Source organism: Brassica rapa, chromosome A05, assembly GCF_000309985.2.
Source record: "Brassica rapa cultivar Chiifu-401-42 chromosome A05, CAAS_Brap_v3.01, whole genome shotgun sequence".
In the NCBI taxonomy this organism is placed as follows: domain Eukaryota; kingdom Viridiplantae; phylum Streptophyta; class Magnoliopsida; order Brassicales; family Brassicaceae; genus Brassica; species Brassica rapa.
Genome location: NC_024799.2, coordinates 1,515,328 through 1,537,508, shown reverse-complemented (window position 1 = coordinate 1,537,508; position 22,181 = coordinate 1,515,328). Strand labels below are relative to the sequence as shown.

General features: G+C 37.6%; 9 protein-coding genes and 1 pseudogene across 13 annotated transcripts; 3 read left to right on the top strand and 7 right to left on the bottom strand.

Annotated features, from left to right (window-relative positions):
* The first annotated feature begins 1,470 nt into the window (after positions 1–1,470).
* Positions 1,471–2,521, top strand: LOC103866630 (PLASMODESMATA CALLOSE-BINDING PROTEIN 5). The gene is made up of 3 exons (XM_009144583.3): positions 1,471–1,920; positions 2,032–2,059; positions 2,263–2,521. The coding sequence occupies exons 1-3, from the start codon at positions 1,572–1,574 to the stop codon at positions 2,426–2,428; spliced, it is 543 nt and encodes a 180-aa protein (XP_009142831.1). The 5' UTR covers positions 1,471–1,571; the 3' UTR covers positions 2,429–2,521.
* A 39-nt stretch (positions 2,522–2,560) lies between these two features.
* Positions 2,561–3,960, bottom strand: LOC103866629 (E3 ubiquitin-protein ligase ATL41). The gene has a single exon (XM_009144582.2). It carries the CDS (start codon positions 3,316–3,318, stop codon positions 2,608–2,610), a length of 711 nt encoding a protein of 236 aa, XP_009142830.1. The 5' UTR covers positions 3,319–3,960; the 3' UTR covers positions 2,561–2,607.
* LOC103866628 lies at positions 3,795–5,421 on the bottom strand (annotated as a pseudogene).
* Positions 5,422–5,637: 216 nt separating this feature from the next.
* Positions 5,638–8,846, bottom strand: LOC103866627 (RING-H2 finger protein ATL40). Its single transcript, XM_033292552.1, has one exon. The coding sequence runs from the start codon at positions 6,943–6,945 to the stop codon at positions 6,295–6,297; it is 651 nt and encodes a 216-aa protein (XP_033148443.1). The 5' UTR covers positions 6,946–8,846; the 3' UTR covers positions 5,638–6,294.
* LOC103866626 (mitogen-activated protein kinase kinase kinase 17) lies at positions 8,839–10,504 on the top strand (the record flags this gene model as incomplete). Its single annotated transcript, XM_009144578.3, has 1 exon — positions 8,839–10,504. A coding segment is annotated over one exon (1,044 nt), but the record flags the coding sequence as incomplete, so codon positions are not given.
* Positions 10,356–11,232, bottom strand: LOC103866625 (50S ribosomal protein L31, chloroplastic). 3 transcript variants are annotated; one of them, XM_033292555.1, is made up of 3 exons: positions 11,017–11,232; positions 10,572–10,949; positions 10,356–10,515 (listed from the first exon to the last, which is right to left on the bottom strand). In XM_033292555.1, the coding sequence occupies exons 1-2, from the start codon at positions 11,083–11,085 to the stop codon at positions 10,590–10,592; spliced, it is 429 nt and encodes a 142-aa protein (XP_033148446.1). In that variant the 5' UTR covers positions 11,086–11,232; the 3' UTR covers positions 10,356–10,515; positions 10,572–10,589. The 3 variants fall into 3 exon arrangements, with proteins under 3 accessions (XP_033148446.1, XP_033148447.1, XP_009142825.2); XM_033292556.1 differs by having other exon boundaries at positions 10,460–10,519; positions 10,576–10,949; XM_009144577.3 differs by having other exon boundaries at positions 10,474–10,949.
* Positions 11,233–11,503: 271 nt separating this feature from the next.
* On the top strand, positions 11,504–12,905 carry LOC103866624 (probable inactive receptor-like protein kinase At1g65250). The gene has a single exon (XM_009144576.3). It carries the CDS (start codon positions 11,584–11,586, stop codon positions 12,574–12,576), a length of 993 nt encoding a protein of 330 aa, XP_009142824.1. The 5' UTR covers positions 11,504–11,583; the 3' UTR covers positions 12,577–12,905.
* A 67-nt stretch (positions 12,906–12,972) lies between these two features.
* Positions 12,973–16,101, bottom strand: LOC103866623. Its single transcript, XM_009144573.3, has 7 exons — positions 15,881–16,101; positions 14,837–15,504; positions 14,558–14,768; positions 14,316–14,480; positions 13,842–14,015; positions 13,460–13,747; positions 12,973–13,380 (listed from the first exon to the last, which is right to left on the bottom strand). Exons 2-7 carry the CDS (start codon positions 15,418–15,420, stop codon positions 13,099–13,101), a joined length of 1,704 nt encoding a protein of 567 aa, XP_009142821.1. The 5' UTR covers positions 15,421–15,504; positions 15,881–16,101; the 3' UTR covers positions 12,973–13,098.
* A 1,237-nt stretch (positions 16,102–17,338) lies between these two features.
* Positions 17,339–17,952, bottom strand: LOC103866622. The gene has a single exon (XM_009144572.3). It carries the CDS (start codon positions 17,905–17,907, stop codon positions 17,566–17,568), a length of 342 nt encoding a protein of 113 aa, XP_009142820.2. The 5' UTR covers positions 17,908–17,952; the 3' UTR covers positions 17,339–17,565.
* Positions 17,953–18,609: 657 nt separating this feature from the next.
* Positions 18,610–21,545, bottom strand: LOC103866621 (transcription factor bHLH48). Of its 3 annotated transcripts, none has more exons than XM_009144569.3 (6): positions 20,929–21,532; positions 20,748–20,864; positions 20,597–20,662; positions 19,774–19,842; positions 19,621–19,692; positions 18,610–18,959 (listed from the first exon to the last, which is right to left on the bottom strand). In XM_009144569.3, exons 1-6 carry the CDS (start codon positions 21,355–21,357, stop codon positions 18,786–18,788), a joined length of 927 nt encoding a protein of 308 aa, XP_009142817.1. In that variant the 5' UTR covers positions 21,358–21,532; the 3' UTR covers positions 18,610–18,785. The 3 variants fall into 3 exon arrangements, with proteins under 3 accessions (XP_009142817.1, XP_009142818.1, XP_033148437.1); XM_009144570.3 differs by having other exon boundaries at positions 18,628–18,954; positions 20,929–21,539; XM_033292546.1 differs by lacking the exons at positions 18,610–18,959; positions 19,621–19,692; positions 19,774–19,842 and adding an exon at positions 19,868–20,419 and having other exon boundaries at positions 20,929–21,545.
* Between the last annotated feature and the right edge of the window lie 636 nt (positions 21,546–22,181).

Below are 22,181 nucleotides of genomic sequence, written 5' to 3'. Positions count from 1 at the left end.
GAACAAACAAAAAAAAAGAATTATATTATTCTTTTGTTTGTTTCATGTAATGTAAATTTTATTTAACAAAAATCCTATTTACAATTAATGTAAATTTATTTAACAAAATCCTATTTACAATTAATATAACCTTGAGTTTTTGAATTAGTTTAGAAACTCTATTTTCGATGACTAACTTGAAAAAAATTGATTGAACGGCTAAAAATAATACGAAGCTGTTAAATAGTCTTTACTTGTACCACCTTTTCTGTCTCAATAACTTTTACTCATATAGGAATATGTCATTTAACGACATTTTACTATTCAAGTAATAAAACAATATGTTGATGATGTCATACAGAATCTAGATGGTAGGATAGGAATCGTAGAGCATGTCCACTTATGCAAGGAAAAGATAAATGCATGAATTTTATCAACCAGCACATATGAAGGCTAAACTTATGGAGTGGAAAGGAAAGAAAAGAAAAAGAGGAACGCGTGTGGACACATATGAAGGCTAGCTAAGCTGTGAGTTCACGTGATGTGTTCCTGCACTGGACCACTACGCGTTCTCGTTACATGATTGTTTTTTTCTCATTCTTTTTGGTATTTTTTTTATGATTTGGGTTTGAAGATTCTTTAAGCAAATGGTAGCATGGAATCTCATTGGACCAATGAAGACAATTGATAACTGACAATGATATAATGTCATTTTAAACTATTTTATTTTTAACTATTATATGAGATGGTCACAGCGGAGAAAGTAACAAAGAAAGCTCCAACGCCTGGAAATTCAGTTTTAACAACGGGACACATTCCATTGCCTTTTTTTTTGTTTTTGGGCTTCAATGTAAACCCCTGAATTCACGTACATTTTTGTAACTTTGTTAGTCAACACGTTCCAACTCAGAAACAATCGATATATTGCTGAGAAGAGTAGTGTTCATAAGATAAATTGATAACTGATATACTTGTTATGTCTTATTTTACCACAAAATATACTAGAATTTGGTCAGATTTTTAAAGTATTTATATCTGATGTAATTGTAAGAATCAAATGAGTAAAAAAATATTTGTATATCAATATTGTTTTCAACAACTTACTATATAAATAATATTTTAGAAAATTTAGCTCATACAACTACTTTTTTAACTGTAACTTTAAAAAAGAAATAAATAATAATCAGTAATTTTTATGATTATAGATAGTAATTATAAAGTTTTTTAAAAAAACTTTTGATCCCAAAAAAATATAAAGCTAAAGAAGTCCAATCAATCACCCCCACAAGCTTATAGATCTCAAAATCCTTTATCGAGTTAAACGACTCAATTTTTAAGTATATGGGTCAGAGGATTTTTAAATACGGCCCAAACTGATTTTAACCGGAAGTTACTGAGTTTAATAACCGGTGAAGAGTCAAAAACTTCACATTATTCACCCGCGCCTTTATAACCGTCACGGAAAACTCCAAAAACTCTTTTGACCCTTTCAGATTTCACTCTCTTCGTCTTCCTCTTCTTACAGAAACTGTTTAGATCTTCCCATAACCGATCACTCACTTCTAACTCCACCTCGAAACCTCCGTCTCAAAATGATTGGTTATACTCCTTCTCAGTTTCACTTCCACTACCTCCTAATGCATCTCTCCCTCGTCATCACCTTGACATCTGCGCAGTTCGGTGGACAGGCGTCAGAGACGGATCTCTGGTGCGTGGCGAAGAACAACGCAGAAGATTCGTCTCTTCAAGCAGCCATTGACTGGGCTTGTGGTCCCGGTGGCACCGACTGCGCCGGGATCCAGCAAGGTGGGCCTTGCTACGATCCGTCAGATATAGTGAAAACGGCGTCGTATGTTTTTAATAGCTATTACCTGAAGAATGGTCCCGAAGATGAAGCTTGCAACTTTAGTAACAGTGCAGCTGTTACTTCCCTTAATCCTAGTAAAGCTTCCACCTTTTTTCTCTTATATCATCAAAAGTATAGTCTTTTTTTTTTGGTTATGGAAAATGAAAGTTTGATTTTAAAGTTTGGGTGCTTTCGTTTGTTTTCAGGTCAAGGAACATGCAAACTCCCTTCAAGGTAATTAATTAATTGAATCGTATCTGAGGTTTTGTAATGATTCTTAGTTGATGGGTTTTGAGTGAGATCTTGAGTTGCTCTGTTCACTAGTTTCCGGTTTTAGAATAATGAACTTACTATAAGTGGAAAGAACATTTGAAATGTACACATTCTTTCTTTAACCGAGAAATATTACACTCATGCTCTTGGAGTCTATGTTACAGTAAGAGAGTTAGCAATGGCAATATCGTGGATGCTGCTACCACTTCAACGCAGGGAACAAGTACACAAGAATCCTCAGATTTTAACCGAGCGGGACGGATCTTCAGCAGCATCTGGTCGTTGCCTTTCATCATTCTAGGCCTTGTTATGATCAATCATCATTTTTAACAACCACATGGTTATTGAATTGAAGCTAACCCTTTTTTGTATCAAGATGTATCTTTTTACCAGCATATAAATATTGTTCCGTTACACAAAAAATATCCACACAGAGAAAAAAAAACAGAGTTTCAAGGCCTATAGTGTATAAAATTAAAATTTATCGACGTACGTATGAGTTATATGCATTATACATGATCCGGTACACGTTCTTGGTCAACACAAGAATGGTTGATCCTGTTCGATGATCTCTCCCTTGTCAAGATTTTTCTAAACGAATCTAATCGTGAAACTGGCGGCACAGCTGTTTTGTCACCCGAAGAAGAAGATGCCGCAGCTTCCACCGACAAGACGTCGTCCAAAAACAGCGGTGCAGTCGGTGGTGAGGAGACACCGTCACCACCGACCGGTCCTTCTCTCGGCTCAGGCTCAAGTCTCGGCCTTGGCTGAACTTCAGTCCGACAAACAGGACATGTGGAGCAAGCGGTGAGCCACTTGTCAACACAATCAACATGGAAGACGTGTTTGCAGCTCGGCAGCTCTCTAGCCGTGTCTTGCTCCTCCAACAGGCTCAGACACACGGCGCATTCAGTAGCTGACGCCACGTCACGGACGGTGAAACTAGGGAGAGAAGCGATGAGCGTTGGGTCGAGACCACGTTTGGGCGTCTGGAAAGGGTGGCGGACGACGACGGGGAGGCCGCGGAAAGTCTCTCTGCGGCGGCGGAGAACGAATCTTGCGTAGAGATGGAGAATGAAGACGAAGAGGATCACTGCTGATAAAGAGACGACTGCTGCGAGCATGATCTTGCTGTTGCGGTCATAAGTAGAAGGGTTAGGCCAGAAGGAGTGGTGTCCATGACCGTTGAACCAGTAATGATCTCTATTGTCGGAGCTCATTGTGAATGGGGAAAGAACGTGAACAGAAATGGTTACTAACTTCTTACGTGTTATATAAAGTAATAAAGGGATTTTTAAAAGGTTTTGTTTTGATATTTTTTTCAAAGGTTTGATAACTTTAGTTGGTGGGTGAAGAAAAATATGTAAGGAGATAGCTATACTTATAAGGGGGGTTAGAAAATTCACAATTGTTGACTTAACATGGATTGTTCAATATGTGGCTATTCAAGAACCAAGAAAATTTTATATACTTTAGGTCTATTATTCAATTTTAGACTATATGTATTATTGGTATAGATTTGGAAGTCTTAGAAATCGTATGTATAAGTTTGGAATATATCAAAGTTGTAGATTGAATTGCATATTGTGATGTAAGTGTATTAGGTGTTAGCTCGTTACGTAGGCTTAATTGTCTATCATCAATCCAGTATATGAAGAGTTAGTTTGTTAATTTGTATGGTGCAAATTGGTTCACCTAAGCTGATAGATTCATCCATTCTAAACATATAATAGTTGTTGTATTTTTTTTTTTTTTGAAACACTATAATAGTTGTTGTATATATTTAACTTTTTGATGTTTGATTAGAAAAATAATATGTATGGACCACAGGACCAGTAAACTCATGACTTCCTCATGCATTACAATTTGGTACATTCAATGAAATAAGATTGCATACAGGAAACTTTAAAGATGATAAGTTTGATTTTTTGTCAACAAAAATGATAATTCAAGTTTATCCCAATATATGACTCGAATATAATGTGAACATTTCAACACTTTTTATTTTCTTCTTTTCACACATTAATCAACAACGGCTTTTTCAATAATGTGTATTTTGTACAGTAGCATACAAAAGATTTTAGTAAGAAGATTATAAAGGAACAAAAGTAATATCGTACGTGAGCAAGAGTACTATTATTCATTGTCTTTCAAGATCTAATACACGATTTTGGTCAACGCTAAAAATGATCGTTCCTGTCCGATGATCTTTCCCTTGTCAAAATTCTCGGAAACGAATCTAACCTCACAACCGATGACCCGCCACTCTTGTAATCCCACGAAGATGCACCGTCGCTAACTGGGCCTTCTCTTGGCTCAGGCTCAAGCCTTTTATTCGGCTCGACTTCACTTCTACAAATAGGACAAGTGGAGTGCGTTGCGAGCCATGTGTCAACGCATGCCATGTGGAAAACGTGCTTGCAGTTCAGTAACATCCTCGCCGTATCTTTCTCTTCCAAAAAGGCTAGACACACTGCACATTCGGTAGCCGAGACGTCATGATTACCGTTGACTCCAACCACGAATGTAGGGAGAGAATCAATGACAACTATTTCGAGACCCTGTTTGGGCGGCTGAGTAACGAGGGTGGGGGAGTGGCCTTGGAAGGTGGATCTACGACGGCCACGGAGAACGAATCTTGGGTATAGATGATAAGCGCAGAGGACGAGGATGAAAATAGAGAAAACAAGGATGATGACAATCAAAATCTTGCTGCTGCCATGGTAAGAAGCGGCGTTTTGCCAGAAGTCGGGATGTATTCCGTGACCATTATTTATGTTGTCCGAGCTCATGATGATATTATGTTTGTTTCTTCGATGAGTATGAAAAAGTGGGACAACACAAATATGTTAATAACAAGTATGATGGGAGAGGTTGAAGAGATCTTAGTGTGTAGTTAATTATGATACGTAAACATTTTGATGATTTTGTCACCTTCTTATTATATTTTGTCTTACAATATGATTGGTGGATGGGGAAACAGGCGGTACTTAGACAGAATTTATCAGATACTATCAGCAATCCTAGGGCCGTAGTTGACTTTACTCAGAATTATTTAACTTACAAATTTTTCAATCAAGTCTATGCAATTTAGTTAGGGTTGCAGTTGATATAATTGATTTACGGTAAAATAAATCAAAGGTTCTTAGTGACACTAGGAAGACAGAAAATTATGCAGTAAAACAAGAAGAAATGATCAAAAGTTATATGTTTTATTGATTAATAAATGAAAAGTACAACGTATCACAAATTGCTACATTTAATGAAATAAGATCGCGTTCAGTAAAATTTAAAGATGATAGGTTTTCGTCAACAAAAATGATATTCAGACTTACCTCAATATATGACCAGAAAGAAAACTAGAAGTTTAACGTGTGGCAACCATATAGTTTGACTTGAATAAGACATTGTAAAAAATATTACAAAGTTGTCTGCAGAGCGTGCCTGGCAAATTTCATGCCCTAGGCCAAATGAAACAAATATTTTAGTTAATTGCTACTCTCTTATATTGATCTCTCCCTTGCTCCTCTTTTCCTTTCTTTGTAATAAGTTGTGTTTCACAATATTGTAAACTCTAAAAAAAATGGTATAAATCTTAATATTTTGACCTAAAAAAAAATGAAACAAATATTTTTAATCTTTTATTAAATTGTTTTGTAATGAAACTATATTTTTATGATATAAAATTTTAGCCAAAAAACTATTGTTATTGTTATATTTAAATTGTAAAACAAAACTGTAACACACAAAATATCATCTTTAACATAAACAATATTTTCAGTCACCAATTTGGTTACAGTTATAAAAATAATATAAAAATCGATCTAAGGATATTAATAGTGGTCTATAATCATAAAAATATACTTTATTGTAATACCTTATAAAATATACACAATACCATATTTTGAAGAAATAAATAATAAAAGGTAAATATCATTTAAATATTATTTGCTGCTCTAAAATCATAAAAAAAATGCTGCCCAAGCCAATGCTTTAAATGTTCTTTAGCACGACTCTGGTTGTCTGAATTATATTTTACAAGTTCAACACTTATTATTTTCTTTTCGCACGTTAAAACAATAGCTTTTTGAACTAATGTGTATTTTGTACAGTAACATACAAAAGATTTTAGTAAGAAGATTGAAATTATAAAGGAACAAGATTACTATTGTACCGTGAACAAGAGTACTTATTATTCATTGTCTTTCAAGATCTACTACACGATCTTGGTCAACGCCAGAATGATCGTTCCTGTCCAAAGATCTTTCCCTTGTCAAAATCCTCCTAAACGAATCTAACCGCACAACCGTTGACCCGCTACTCTTGTACTCCGACGAAGATGCACCGTCACCAACTGGCCCTTCTCTTGGCTCAGGCTCAAGCCTTTGATTCGGCTGGACTTCAGTTCTACAAATGGGGCAAGTAGAGTGTGTGGTGAGCCATGTGTCAACGCATGTCATATGGAAAACATGCTTGCAGTTCGGTAACATCCTCGCCGTATCTTTCTCCTCCAACAAGGTTAGGCACACCGCACATTCCGTAGCTGGTACGTTATCACCGTTGACTCCAACCACGAATGTAGGGAGATAAGCAATGGCAACTTTGTCGAGGCCACGTTTGGGCGGCTGAGTAACAACTGTGAAAGAGTGGCCTTGGAAGGTGGATCTACGGCGGCGGACGATGAATCTTTCGTATAGATGATAAGTAAAGACGATGATGATAATAATAGAGAAAGCTACGATGGTTACGAGTAAAATCTTGCTGCTGCCATTGTAAGAAGCCGTGTTTTGCCAGAACAAACGGTCGGGATCGATTACGTGATCATTGTTTCTGTTGTCAGAGCTCATAATGATCCGTTTGTTTGTTTCGATGAATACGAAAGAAATGTAACAACAGACTGGTGTAACAAGTAGTGGGGGGAGATTGAAGAGATCTTATAAGATGTAATTAAATTGTGTTTTTTTATGTAAGACGTTTGATGATTTTGAGACTTTTTTAATTATATTTTTCAATACATTAGAATAATGATTTGTGGTGGGGGAAACAGGCGGTACTACGACAGAATTATCAGAGCTATCAGTAACCCAAGGGACATCGTTGACTTTACTCGGATTTGTTTTTAACTTAAAGAATTCATATCAAGTCTATAAAATTTAGTTTAGGATTGCAACTGATACATAACATGTCGACAGTATATGTGAATTCTAATTAAAAGAAAGATATTACATCTTCCCAATGATATGACGACTGGATATGTAAAATAGAGCATAGTCAAGAATATACGAAAATATATAAAGTTGTAACTTGAGGTTGCGTGTGGGAACCATATAGTCTGACTTGAAGAAGAGTCTTCGAAGTATACAAACATGTTAATGTATTACAAGTTGGGAATATATATTAAATTCAACTTTATATTTTTCTCTTTTCCTTTCATACGTTAACTTTTTCTTTATTCCTTCAAGGAAAAGGTCACTATATTTTAAACATTTTTGAACAAAATCTTCAAAACATACTATATTATTGTTTCCATATAACTATGCTAAAACATTAAGATATTCTATATCTTCAAACTAATTTATAACGAAATATTTAAAATATACACTATATTATTTGCATATAATTACGTTTAAAGCATTCAAGATATAGTTTTTCCATGTACGATATTTGTTTGTTTGTTGAGATAAATAGATAAATGTACGTTCATATCACTGGCTCTAGGCTTCACATTGTTATGCTGGTCTGAATATATAATAATTTATCTTGGGCCGACCCAGTTTACATTTTTGTTAACCTTATGCCATAACCATAACCTTATGCCTTATGGCATGAGTTTGCATCGAACCGTAAAAAAAAAGCAGCTGATCATTACACTATTCTCTGATAATTCATTAACTTCAATTCTTGACATCATTACCGATAGTGAAAATATTAACCCTAAATGCTTTTATAATTAACTGAAATATAAGAAATTAGGAACATTGTTATAAGATCACTTAGAAGATATAAGGTTTACAAAAAAATAAAAATAAAATAAAATAAAGGTTTACATTATTATTTTTATTTGATCTTACAATGATGTTGGAGGACCAGCTATTTGGGAGCATTGTTGCATTATAATATAGGGAAAAACATATTGAATGGAGTATATGATTTGTAATTAGCTTCAGCATCCATACAAGCTTTACAATGACCGAGATTTATGATACCAAATTCACCGATCATGTATTTGGTTAAAACTGCGCTAGCTGAGTACGTATTTACTGAACCTGCTATGCATATATCTCTTAGGAATAATAAAACAAACTCTTGATCGCCATGATGAATATGATTTTGTAAGTTTTTTGTTTTGTTCGATGAATTAAGTGATTATGTAGTCCAATTTACATAAGAAAAAGACCGTCTAAGGATTCTAATTAATAGACACATTGAACTTGATAGATATAAAGCATTTAACCAATTTTGTATTTTGTCATAAAGATTTTTTTTAAGTAGTAAATAGTAATTAACCTGAAGAGTTTAGCATGGAACTTATGATCCAACGGTTAAGATGTATTTGATGAAGATTTTGCATGTAACTTAAGATCGACGCGCGTTATTCAGTTTCCTTTTTTTTGTATTCATAGATACTCTAAAATTTCCATTTTTACTCAACCGGCGCCAGATATAATACGAAAGCACTTCACACATTCTTCAACAAACTTCAAATATCAGATTCCAATTAGGGTTTTCGGTTGCAGTGAAGTAAAAGTATATTGCCGTCGATGGAGTTTATGAAGTCCTTAGGAAAAGGCTCGTATGGTTCCGTCGATCTCATGAGATTAACAAAGCCAGACGGCACGGAGCCATGCTACCATGCAGTGAAAAGCTCCTACGCTCACGACTACGAGTCTCTCCGCAGAGAGTTTCGGATACTTTCCAAACTTAGAAACTGCCCTAGAATCGTGCAAACCCTAGGGCCGATGTCGAGCGGTGTTAATGATTATGGAGTCAGAGTTTTTAAGATGTCGATGGAGTACGCAGCTGGTGGAAGTTTAGCTTCTTTCATGGAAACAAGAACGTTGTCTGACTCGATGATCAGAGACTTTACGCTCATGATTCTTCAAGGACTTGTCTCTGTTCATAGTCACGGTTATGTTCATTGCGATCTCAAACCGGAGAATCTCCTTGTGTTCCCGCGTCATGTTGGTGGCTTGCAATCCACGTATGAGTTGAAGTTATCTGATTTTGGAATGTCTACAAAAGCTGGAGAGGAGTCAGAGTTTTGGGAGTTTGATTCTCCGTTCTTGGGAACGCCTCTTTACATGTCTCCGGAGTCTGTTCAGGAGGGTGTTGCGGAGAAGGCGTTGGATCTGTGGTCGTTGGGTTGCGTTGTTTTGGAGATGTACACCGGAGAGCCGACATGGCCTTTTGCGGATTCGGAGGATCTTATGCCTGAACTGTTGAATGGGAACGCACCAGAGATTCCTCAGTCTCTTCCTTGGGACGCAAGGCAGTTTCTGAAGACGTGTTTCGCAAGGAATCCGGATGAGAGAGGAAGCGCTGAGGAGTTGTTGAAGCATCCGCTTCTTAGGAATGTTTCTGATCAGAAGAAAGTGATGGTTACCGGCGCCGGAGGTAAGAGAGAATCGGTGGGTGTGCTGAAACCTGGAGATACTACAAAGAAGCACTTAAGAGTGAAGATTATTCCACCAAAGCCATTACAGTTTAAGAAAGTTTCTCATAGACCCTTGAGGTTGAAGATTATACCTCCAAAACCACCAGGATGCAAGCTCGTTCCTGTTTAGTAGAGTGTGTCAGTATTAGTCTTTGTTGCTTGATTGACATGTTGTAGATCAACTTAATTAGACATTGATACAAGTTGTAAAGGTTTAGTTTGTCAAAAAAAAATGTATTATATGGCCACAAGCACAACCCTTTTGAGTTCTGTGAATCTCTTGAGCTTTCAATAACTGTATTAAGCATATGTTTAATTCTATATTGTGCTCACTAATAATAAAGCCACTTTGTGGTTTGCAAGTCACTAAATCTTGAGAATATATGTATGTTATTGCAAAACACTGCGTCACAGAGTTCATGTTCTGGCTGATAATCTGAGCAGAGAATGCTCAAATGCTGAAAATCTGACTGAGAAAAGGGCCCTAGAGCAACCCCACTTGCACATGCCATGAACCTAATAAGAGCAATAAAAGACTATCACCAGCTGTGGCAAATGGCACATCCTTTGTGTCATTTGCAATAACAACAACTACAACCACACTTGCACTAATCATTTAGTCCATGCCATAACCTTATAAGAGCAATAAGATTATCACCAGCTATATACATTGTAACAATAAACAAGAACCATGATCACATAAGATAAACCAAACACATTCTTAAAAATAAAATATATTCATTTGCATTCAAGAACAAAACATAACACAAACAGTCTAAGCAAAGACAAGCTCAAAGCTTTACCAGAAAACTCAATTTCAACATTACAAAGTTCTCATCATTTCTTCTTTCCTTTGCCAGCACCTTTGCTTTTCTTTGTAGGCAACACAATCTCTCCTTTCAAAACCGGAATCTCCATAATCTCCGACAACCCCGCGAACCTCTTCCGGAACTTCTCCACTTGATCAGCATCAACCATCAAAGCCGAGCGGTTCCCGAGGTAAAACGGATGGTTACCGGACCAAACATCAACGACATACTCTTTCTTAGTCCCTCCGGTGGTCATCACGAGCTCTCCGTTGCAGTAAACCTTAGCGTCCTCGTGAAACTCTGGGTGCATATCCTTCTTCCTGCACGTCACTTGAACCACCGCCGGTTTACTTCCTCGGTTCGCGCTAATCGATGCCGCCTTAACCGGCTATTCGGAAAAGAAAAAAAAGTTTTAGTGATTTTTGAAGGAATAAGAGAAAAGTTTCGAGATTTACCTTTTTGATTACAAGAGAATGAGCACATGGATTGATCAGGAGAAACGAGTTAGGGAGAGAAACCACCATTGTCTCTTTCTTTTTTCTACTGGTGAAGAAGCATCTCACGGTAGATAAGGGAAGAAGAAGGAGGATGAGGAAGATGAAGCTTTGGTAGTATTTACGTTTTTGACCTTTAAGAACTTAGCGTTATACGATTGAGCCGAAGCGATAGTCTGAGGGTAAGAATGTCATTTAGTAGAGCTATAGACTGCTAGTGATCACTTATCAAATACTTAAATCTCGTTATAGCTTTTAAATTAGTAAATTATTACAGAACAGAATGAGAAACAGTCAACTCTCTCCCAAAGTCAACTTTGAGGCCTTTCTTATTGACTAGCCAACGCATCTTATTGGCTGTTAAGTCTGTTTTTAAGTAGAAGATTTGGAGAGTGGGCCCAAAAAAACCTTGTAGATTATTCTGAACACACACAGTTTTGAAGCTCAGATCTTTAAAAAGTCAACAACATTTGTTCCAGGTCAAACCATCTCTCTGAAAGCATTCTTCTTCAGCTAATCTTGTTCACGATGAATTGGAGGAGAAAGAAGATCAAAGAAGCCACTGAACCACAAAGATTGTTCATGGAGAACGGAAGCATCCTACTACAAGAGCTCGTCAAATGTTGCAACGGTAAAACAAATCCCATCACAACTTATTCTCCCGACCAGATCCTTAAAACCACCAACAACTTCAACAAGAGCAATCTTGTCGGAAAAGATGATTGTGATTACCATTACTACAGAGGAACACTCGATAATGATGACAACAGACTAGTTATGATCAAGAAAAAAGCATACGGAGGGCGTCATGTAAGGAAGATTTGCCGAGACATATCAGTTTCATCAATGGTGAGTGGTCACAAGAACTTCCTCAAGTTGTTGGGATGCTGTCTCGAACTCACTTGTCCTGCCCTAGTGTGCGAATATGCAGAGAGCATAACGGTGAACGCTCATCACCAAATCGATCCAACACTGACGTGGAATAAAAGGATACAAATAGCAAGAGACATCTCAAACTCATTAGCCTACCTCCACACCGCCTTTTCGACTACATTCATCCATAGGAATGTACATCCTCGTAACGTATTCTTGGATGTCAAAGGGGTTGCAAAGCTAGGAGATTTCCGCAACTGCGTTACCATTCCACAAGGGGAGTCGTTTGTACGAGAGTATAAGCTAGAGGGAACGTACGGGTACCTAGATCCTAACTATATGTCAAAGGGAATGATCACAGAGAATGTTGACGTCTACGGCTTTGGAGTGTTCATGTTAGTTCTCTTGAGCAGAAGAACTCCAGGTTTGGACGATGAGCTGCATCCAGATTTTCTGACTAGGTTGGTGGAAGATGGTAGGTTCGTTGAGATTTTAGATCCAGTTATGTTGGAAGGTGACTTTGGAGAAGGAGAGCTATGTCGGATGGAAGCTTTTTTCCTACTTTCACTCAAATGTATCGGTCTTAGAGGGGAAATTCCGGAGATGATGGAAGTATCCAAGGAACTAAAGAGGATTGAGAGATCCTAGACCAGCAAGTGTTAGGTAATACATTAAATGTATAACCTCTAAGTAAAAAATGTTCTTAAGAGTCAGAATCCACTATGACACCAAAGAGTAGCTTGGAACACATATCTCAGTAGGAAAATGACACCTGACCAACTAATTCAAATGGTGGATAAGATTGTTCGTAACAGGCTCTCCTCCATCTGTGACAAGGCTCACTGAGGAGGTTTAACCAAATGGTTTGCCACTCGATAACTATTCAAGGCTCAGCTTTTGATTAGATTTTATTAAAAATCTCTGTTCCAATGTAACACAAAGTGTAAAACAGTTTTTTTGCTTGAATTAATTTAATATTCTTTCGAAAAAAAAAAATTAAACAGAGGTAAAAAAAAAGAATTGTCATTCCTTTTTTCCTTTCAGTTATTAGGTAAAGAATCACTATTTGAATTGGTAATTTCATGTGTTGTTTTGGTTACTGGATAGGGCATAGTTCACAGTAACACACACACTAATTACACTTTTAATTGGATCCATTTAATCACTAAACTAAACCCACACTTGTCGAAGAAGCTTGTATCTTTCATTTGAGGTGAATGAATCAGTAACGTCACTGGATTTGTCTACTATGGATGTAAGAGGAGAGTCCAGTTCCTCAAGCTCCTCGTCACTAGTGTACCCTCTGCTCTGTATCATAGACACATTCCTTGACATTTTCCCTGCAAGCTCTGCAACTTTCTCTCCTACATTCATGGTCGATGGAGGTGTGTAAGAAACTGAGGAAGCTGCATAAGGGAAGCTTTCTTCTGGTAGCGTCTCATCACCATTGCTCTGAAAAAAAAAATATAACAAAAAAAAGATGTTCTAAAATCACTTTCCGGATTATGAGAAAGAGAATCCTAACTTGTACCTCAGCAGAGTTAAGCTCTTCTAGGACAGCTCCGGGTACATGATCTGGACAGAACTCATCAGGAGTGAAGTTGCATAGTATTCTTTTGATTAGTGGAAGTGTAATTGATGGACATATCTCTTCTCTAATGGAACTTTCAGTAAGCATGTCTTTTGGGAGCATAAGAAGATCACTAAGTTCATTTAACAATACAAAGGCTTTACCATCACTTTCTACATGATCATCATCATCATCATCTTCGCTGTTCATGCCGAACATTTCAGTAAGGCATCTAGACCAGTTGCCAATCTACAACAGAGAATTTTATGCTACTGGATTAGTCAAACATTATTCAACTCTCTAACTGCTATGACAAAACTGAAGTTTGTTTTCTTTTGGTTACCGCGTTTTTGAGTTGTGCTCCTGATCCAAAGCTTAACTCTCCAGCAGGAATAGGCAGAACCTTGGAATCAAGAATAGGATCTGAGACTGGATCAGTTGGAATCTGATGTTCTGACTCTCGCAGAATAGCGTTGAACATGGCTACATCAAATCTACTGATACACTTCTCCATCACCTGTTTAAAGACAATAATAAAGAATATGATTTCTAAGCCATGTTCAAAAAAAATATTAACTGTATATTTAAATATGTAAAATGAAGTAGTTTTTAGAAGCTAATACTTCTATCTAATATACTAAACATCTTTTTTGAAATCATAAACTCTAAATTTAGCATTTTATCTAAATTTTTTAAAATTTAGACCATATATTTATTTTAATTCTTAGTTTTAGACCATGCTCCACTTGCATATGTTATTAGACAGCTATGATTCTCTATGTCATTATAACATAAACAAATTGAAGTATCTTATTACCATTCTAGCCAAAACAGGTAAGCAACCACATTCATGTCCAGCACCTCTCACAGGACAAAGCCTTTGCAGAGCTTCTCGGAAAGCATTGTTCCATAGACTAGTAGAAAAGCTTCCTTGCTTCTCAGATGAGTTGCTTTCAGTGGATTGCATATAAGGAGTAAAGACCTTAAAGATAAGAGAAGCAAAAGTGAGAGAATCTTCATAAACAAAAAACTTAGAAGAAGCTCAATCTTTTTATATACCTGCCACCAAACAGACTCAACGATTCTAGAGAAGACCCACTGTTCAATTGTTTCAAGTGAAGTAGTAAACGTTTCAGTTTCTTGCCAATCCTCCAGAAGCTGTTGGAGACCTTTCTTACTCCCATTTGATTCAGAGGTGTGATGAGACTTACCAAAGGCCTGTGAAATGATGTCCCTTAGAGATATGATGTTTGATAACCAGAAGGTCAACCTAACAAGAAAAACATGTGTTTAGAGAGAATAATCAAGATCCTGAAAATGTTCAACTCACTTTGTTACCTTGAGACATCATTCCCACAAGATCTTGCAACCAAAACAAGACCAGAAACAGAGTTTGTAGCGATCCTAGCACGCTTTCCTCGAGTGAAATGCTTACATGCGTGGATGTAGATTCTGGAAAGACGCCTTGCGGGCGTGTGGAGCTTGTGTGAAGAGCTGGAATGATCTGGGACAACAGAGTAAAGAGAGATCTCGAGTGCTGCAACTTCTCTAAGCTCTTCCTCAAGTCTCTCGAGTCTCTTCTCCAGATGCTTAATCTTCTCTTCCTCCAAGTGTTCACCACTATTCTCTGTTACATCAGGGGACTCGTTCTCGCTTCCAGCACTAAGAGCACCATTAGAAGCATCTTCCCACACGTCAGCATTGATACATTCACGAGCTTCTTTCTCCTTTCTTTCAGTTACGTCATCATCCAAGTAAGCGACATCTACCGTCTCGTAAGCCTCAGATGGATCTGAGTCAACGTGTTTCTCTTGTTCTGACAATCTTTTCTGGCTATTCTTCTTCTGCAGCTTCTGATCTTTTCTTCCGTTCTTGGTAGATCGCTTTGACTGGACATTGTTGGTTGTTCTCCCCTTCATCATCAAGCTCTTTCAATAAAAAGCCAACGCAACAGTTACTTTCTCAACTTCCGAGTGAGTAAACGATCCAAGAAGATCTGTTTTACACTACAGAGAAGAAAGAATTATGAATAAAATGTAAAAAACACAGCCGAAAACAATATAACATAGTATTTAAAAAAAAAAAAAACAATATAACATATTGTGAAGGAAGAAAAGGACATAATCAGACTTGCTATGTTTTGTCTTAGTCTACAGTGGCATTTTAGGTCCCAGCAGCTTGTTCATAGTTTGTTAAGATAGAAACTAGGTGCTTGATCTTAGGGACTCAAATGAATATATATATTTTTTTTGTGACACAAATGAATAAGAGCTGAATTTTCAGAAGAACAGAGAGAGAAACAGAGCATGAAACAACCATGACGTCACTTGAGAGTTCAACAAGTTAGTAAAAGACTGAGGGCAAAAGAAAAAGAAGACTTACCAGTGAAGAAACAGAGCAAAGTGTGTGTTTTACATTCAAATCATGACTCTCTTCAAGACGGTTTACTTTGATCTGCTCAAGAGTGAAGTATACTCTCAGATTTGCTGTTCTTTACCTTTAGTCCAATAGTAATGCTAGTTTACACATACTATGGGAGATCCGAGTGCGGGAAGTTATGGTTTCTTTCTTTAAATAAATAGAAACGTGGATCGTGTGCGATACGGACAGTGATCATTGTCGTGAAACTATGGAAGGTTGTGTCGGTGGCTCGACTGTTCACCGGATATAGCCGGTCACATTACTACCCGAAATAGTAGCTTCTTTCTCTATTTAAATGACCAAAAGAGTCGCTTTTCGCTTTTGTCCAAAACTTATCGCACTGACTCCACCGACACCGACATCAAATTACATACGACTACAAACTGTTCATTTTTTAGTGAATAGTTGGAATTTACGAAAGAAGAACATATGCATGTACCGAGGAAAGAGATAAGAGGACAGAGGTTCTTCACATGGCTTTCTTCTTCAGTGAAAAGAAAAACAAGTGGAAACTGAAGAGTGAAGTGATGTCTACGTAGTTCTTACAGTGATTCAATAGTGCTACTCAATTATAATCCCGGGAGACAAACACACAGAGAAAGAAGTTATCACAACAGTAGCCCTCTCGATGTGATGCAATTTGAGGATCGCAAACAGCAAATAACAATGAAGAATGCTTGCAAGAGTGTTTGTCTATATTTAACGCTCAAGGAAACTAATCAGAAGATTTGAGAAACTACTTGAAATAGCAGTGAATTCAATAGAAAGTCCAAATTCGAGCGAAGTTCTCCTCAATTCCAAACTGTGACTTATTCAAGTAATTGATCAAGCTCCTTAATATATACTACCAGTTACCCCACAAATGCAAACAACTATTTTTACAAAGATTCAAATCATCATTCACACATCGTAATACAATACTGTTAGCCATTACTGAATTGTTCAAACATCCAGTACTGATGCAATAAGCAGTAAATTCCACAATTGAAATCTAGTGTTCTGCATCTAACTGACAAAGGCTAATCCCATGAGAACTCGACTCCAACTATTATTTGAACTACCCAGCACCCAACCCTGACGCAATGAGCACTAAAAGCCCAACCAAAACCAAAAAAAAGAAGAAACTGAAATCTAGTGTTATTGCAGCATTAAGCAATGGCCGATACCACTTTAAAAGATCATACCAAACTCAATGTGAGCGCTGCACAAAGCTATAGTCACATACCATAGCCAAAATCAACACTAATGAGCCTGTTCGAATCATGTAAAAGCCTAACCATTAACAAAACCGAAGAAACTCAATGTCAACGCTGCACAAAGGTATAATAATCAATCATATCCCATATCGAAAACTAAAGCATGCCGTGTCTACAAAACAGAGGAACACTCCATCTCCTAACGATGGATCAAGAAGCAAAATGCATAAAGACAGAAACTTTCTTCGAAGGAGCAAATCAAATTGCAGATGTTGTATCAAAAGTGATCAACTTTGAGAAATGTAATGCGTCAAAAAACAGTTAAATAACACTTATTTCATCATTATCGACTAAACAAACGATATCCAAAACAAACTTCTTCAGAAAGCCCTAACTCTCCAAGTCTTCTCGATCGCCACAATCCACCTTCCGGAGATCAAGCGGTGAAGCTCAATCGGAAGAATCTCCGGCTGACGAAGCGAGCCTCTCCATCTCGAGGCGTTCCAGGGCCTTCTGATGGGCCCAGGTCTCGATCGAGAGATCGGGTTTAGCGTTGAGCCCGACGCCGAGGATGACGATCGTGAGGAAGCTCGTGATGTAGCAAGGAAGCTCCCAGTCCTCCCATTTGCGCGACTGTCCCGGCGGCGGAGGGGTGCGGTTCATGAAGTAGCCCTTGGGCCGCTCCTCGTGGCCCGGCGTGGCCCAGCGGCTCGGCCCGGCGGATGTGGATCCGGACCGGGAGAAGATCCGGTTTCGTAGCGTCTTCGCTGCTGCGACGGTCAATGACTGCATCGCTTCGGTTTTGTGATGTAAAAGCGAAAGAGACGAAATGGGGGAATCGATTGGATTTGTTGAGTGTTCGGATATATACCTAATTGGTTTACTTCACTCGATACCTGAACCGAGGAATCTGGTTTGGTTTATCTGTATCGTCGGTTTAATTAGAAATTTACCCAGGTCGATTTATTGTTTGATTTTGATTGATTTTTAGGTTCAACTGGTTTAGATTTGGTAATTATCTAACAATTATAGCTGTATAGTTTTTTTTTTAAGTTAGTTTGATTCATCATTATTTTCGCTAGGCCTGGGCATTTATCTGATGATCCGATCTGAAATCGATTCTGGTTCGGATAAAAACCGAACCAATATTTTTACTTTATTGGATCTCGTTGTGGAAGATTCGCGGGTCTTTGACCCAACCCGAACCAAATCCGAAACACTAATAAAATACCCAAAAACCCGAAACTTCTATTATATATTAAGTATATATGTGTTTTTTTTTAAATTTCATATTTGCGTTTTTGGGTATGTTTTAGATTTGGATAAAGTTCTTAATTTTCGAAAATTTAATTCGGATAATCAAATAAAATTTCGGTATTCTTCGTGGTTTTGGGTCAGATTTTAGATTAAAAAAATCGGTTCTTTTAGTCCGGTTATTATTTCGTTATACCAAAACGAATAGGTCACGCTGGCCGGTTAAGCATTATTATTGGATAATATTCGAACACGACGTCGTATTGCACAGTAGCAGTCATATTTGTCTCTGAATTATACATATGCGAGGCCATGGTGAGTTCAAAATCATCTTCTACCTCTAAATTCAACAACCGAAACCTCAGGAGATATATCTCTCTCTTATATATACACAAACATGTCAACTGGCTTGGAACTTATAGCTCCATTTTCACCTGATTTGAGTGTAAAGTAGCTGAACCCATCAAGAAACTGGCTTCGTGATGATCCTCTTCTCTTCCCCATTCCGGCTGGTGGTAACCATCGAGAGGCCACTGTTGCAGCTGATGATAAAACTCTCCATTGAAGCTACCATCCATTAGAAAACTGTTCTGCAGATAGAGATAAACACTTTTAACTTCTGTTAGAGATGATTGTATTATCAATCCTACTAGACCAAGATTTTTAAATGGGTGGGACCTGGTTCTTAAATGGTCTACAAGCTGTACAAGGTCATTTAATAAGAAGTTATTTGCAGAGAAACAAAATCTGATTATTAGATTGGATAGGTGAAACGTGAAGCAACAAGAACTTAAGACTTAGACCCCCACATAAAAAATAATTGTGCAAAGATAACAAAAAAGACACCATCAAAGACAACAGAACAGAGGTGGTCCGTGTTTCTGACCCATCTCTGTATGATATTATTGAGAGGGCTAATGAGTCCTTTCCAAAGCCTTTTTTTGTTTCTTGAGTCCTAGCGTTAACAATAGGCTCTGTCTCTGTGTCTAGTGTACTGGATGTGTATTTATTTCCCCCACGTTGATCTACTTCTTTAAGCCTAGTCTATAATAGGTTCGATTAATGTTGTATCAATAAATACAACAAAAGTTTCACTTTTTGAGATACAACTAAAAAGGTTACTCAAAGAAAGATAGGTACCCTATGGTTTTACTTAAACGAGAAACATGGTCAATGAGACTTTTGAATCTTAAATTTTGTAGAAGAAGATCACATGGAACTTTAAGTCTTGTATGCAAATTAGATACTTACTTGTGAAGCCAATAGGCTGTCGAGATTGAAGTCGATTCTTGGGTTTACTGCAGCAAGTCTCATAGATAGCATCTGAAAAATAAGAAGAACATAGGTTAAGTGACAGTGTTGCACCATAGGGACTCATTAGCTTATTGTTTTATTAAGTCCCACCTCTACTTGATGCTGTAAAGACTGTACATGGTTAATGATTTCATCTAGCACCAATGCAGTCCCCTGAATCTGCAGGTCACAAAGCTCATTTTCTGGTAAGTCAGAACATAAAAAAAAAAGACCAGAGTCCTAACTTAACGGCTTCTACAATCTCAACAATTTCAACTCTTTTCAACGTTAACATTGCCATTAAAGCGAACCAGAACAACAACACCTCTCGTTCATGAACAAACAGTCAAAGTCTCAAAACCCCACAAAGGTTACAAACTCTTTTAAGGAGTTGTCACTTATCATCATCTCCCTCCACCAATAATAGCTGCTAAACTCCAAGATTTACATACATATCGATTACTTAGCTGTCTGCAAGAGTGTCACATCATGCTTCCAACCAATTAGGTATAGTGGGACTCAATTCAAAGCATATAACCAAAGATATTAGTGACTATACCACACTCCTCACCCTCTCTCTACTTGATAGATACCAAACTTATTAGAGACGATACTACACTGCTCACCCTCCTCCATAGAAAGCCTGAGACTTTTTCGAACTTAAGATCAGAAGATGGACCCCAAAACACAGACTCTGATCTCCATCTATCCACCAAAACATGTCCCCTCTACCAAAAACCTTAAGGGCACAATCCAGCTAGCATTCACACAATAAAAGCCATTATCTTCATTTATGGAGTAAGCTTCAAGTTCAATGAATACACTTTAAGATGAGGAAAATAAAGAGCTATTTTTTAATCATATAATAAAAAGAAAGATTCTGACTTTGAGCATAAAATGAAGATCTAATTATTGATTAAAGGTCTATTATCACCTTGTCACAGCCTGGGACTAGTTCCTGTAGCAGCTTCATTCGTGCGTTTATCTTCTCCCTTCTTGCCTATAATCAAAGAGTTTAACATATCCACTAACTAAACGTTAAAACGACGACGTTTAAGAGATGTGTAGTAGTTAGTATACTTAACTCGTTCTGCTAAACTATGGTTATCAGTAGCTTGACCACGACGAGCTCTAACGTGAACGTACGGAAGCTTCTCTGCTTCTTCGTCAGAGATCTTGGTCTTCTTCATCGAGCTTTTGACCTATAAGTTAAAAGGATATTAGTGACTTGTGTTACAAGCTATCGAGATTGATTTGATTAATCACCTTCTTCTTCCCACGCTCTTTCCTCTTGTTATGATTCTGATTCGAAACGAACCGCTGAGATGAATCGGTCTCTTCAGGCTCGGACTTGACTCTAATGCCGAAGCTCGAAGACTCACCGGAGATGTTTCCGTTTTGCTCTGCAGCGATCACCGCGGCGAGGTCCGGGGGAAAGGTTAATCTCCGGAACGGGTGGAGAGTAGGAGGAGCGATGTTTCCGGCGGCCTGAGAAGACGAAGTGAAAAGCTCCACGGCTTGAGTCGCCGGCATCTCGAGCAGAGCCGTGAAGGAGCCGGTGTTCTCCGGCGGGAACGTCGCCGCCAGTTGCTGGATTTCGTCGATGAAATTGAGCGATTCGAGTCCGGTCATCGGTGACTCTCGGTACGGCCCAGCGCCGGAGCTAACTCCGAACATTTGGTTCAGATGATTCATAAGAAGGAAAAACGCGTAAACCGGACTTAACCGAGTTAAATTTCAGAAAGAAAAAAAAACAGAACCGACCGACTTTATCCTATTACCGGTTAGAGCTTCAAAATCGTTCGGCTGAAATCTCTCTCTCGGGGTAAAAAGATTGCTTGGGAGCTATTTGGAGTGAAGAGAAAGCAACGTTTGCTTCGGAGTGCGCTGCTAATAAAGCCAACACAAATTTAGAGAGGGAAAGCACCCATTAAGATGGAGAGAGAGACGCTTTGGACCCCGATGTTTATGAGTTGGGCCTTTGGGCTTGGTTCTATAAATTTTGAAATAAAATGTCACTACTCACTAGAGTTAGTGGCTTGGTGGTCTCGTAGAATTTTGCTCATATCATCTTGATTTTTAATGAAACCTAATTTTTTTATATAAAAAAATGGAACCAAATTTTACTTCCAAAGAGACAATGATGTCAGTGCTAAAACTATTTCTAATAACACTCTATTTTTTCCTCTATAATTTATATTAAAATAAAATAAATTTATTATAGAGTAATTTTTGTTTCAATAATCTTAAGAGTGAAATATAGAAAAATGTCATTTTTGCACTCTAAATATAGAGAAAAAATATGACATTTTTTATATTTTATTCTATAATGGAGTAACTCTATTATAAGAATAACACTATCATTGAAGCAAGAATTACTCTATAATAGTTATAATATTTTAGTGTAAATTATAGAAAGAAAAATAGAATTTCACTGGAAATGGCTTTAGGCCATGAATTTTTTTTAAATTAAGAAGCTATCTTCATCACACCGGATAAAAAACAAAATTGCGGAAAAC

Bases quoted from the DNA above. Each gene is read 5' to 3' on its own strand.
- LOC103866630 (XM_009144583.3), top strand. From the start codon at position 1,572: ATGATTGGTTATACTCCTTCTCAGTTTCACTTCCACTACCTCCTAATG. The intron at 1,921-2,031 runs GTAAAGCTTCCA...GTTTGTTTTCAG, and splicing joins TGTTACTTCCCTTAATCCTA to GTCAAGGAACATGCAAACTC. The intron at 2,060-2,262 runs GTAATTAATTAA...TCTATGTTACAG, and splicing joins ACATGCAAACTCCCTTCAAG to TAAGAGAGTTAGCAATGGCA.
- LOC103866629 (XM_009144582.2), bottom strand. From the start codon at position 3,318: ATGAGCTCCGACAATAGAGATCATTACTGGTTCAACGGTCATGGACAC.
- LOC103866627 (XM_033292552.1), bottom strand. From the start codon at position 6,945: ATGAGCTCTGACAACAGAAACAATGATCACGTAATCGATCCCGACCGT.
- LOC103866625 (XM_033292555.1), bottom strand. From the start codon at position 11,085: ATGGTGGTTTCTCTCCCTAACTCGTTTCTCCTGATCAATCCATGTGCT. The intron at 10,950-11,016 runs GTAAATCTCGAA...TTTTCCGAATAG, and splicing joins ATTCTCTTGTAATCAAAAAG to CCGGTTAAGGCGGCATCGAT.
- LOC103866624 (XM_009144576.3), top strand. From the start codon at position 11,584: ATGAATTGGAGGAGAAAGAAGATCAAAGAAGCCACTGAACCACAAAGA.
- LOC103866623 (XM_009144573.3), bottom strand. From the start codon at position 15,420: ATGATGAAGGGGAGAACAACCAACAATGTCCAGTCAAAGCGATCTACC. The intron at 14,769-14,836 runs GTAACAAAGTGA...TTTTCTTGTTAG, and splicing joins TGTGGGAATGATGTCTCAAG to GTTGACCTTCTGGTTATCAA. The intron at 13,381-13,459 runs GTACAAGTTAGG...TTTTTTTTTCAG, and splicing joins AAGAGCTTAACTCTGCTGAG to AGCAATGGTGATGAGACGCT.
- LOC103866622 (XM_009144572.3), bottom strand. From the start codon at position 17,907: ATGCAGTCATTGACCGTCGCAGCAGCGAAGACGCTACGAAACCGGATC.
- LOC103866621 (XM_009144569.3), bottom strand. From the start codon at position 21,357: ATGAATCATCTGAACCAAATGTTCGGAGTTAGCTCCGGCGCTGGGCCG. The intron at 20,663-20,747 runs GTTAAGTATACT...CTTTGATTATAG, and splicing joins ACCATAGTTTAGCAGAACGA to GCAAGAAGGGAGAAGATAAA. The intron at 19,843-20,596 runs GTGATAATAGAC...TGTGACCTGCAG, and splicing joins TAGTCCCAGGCTGTGACAAG to ATTCAGGGGACTGCATTGGT.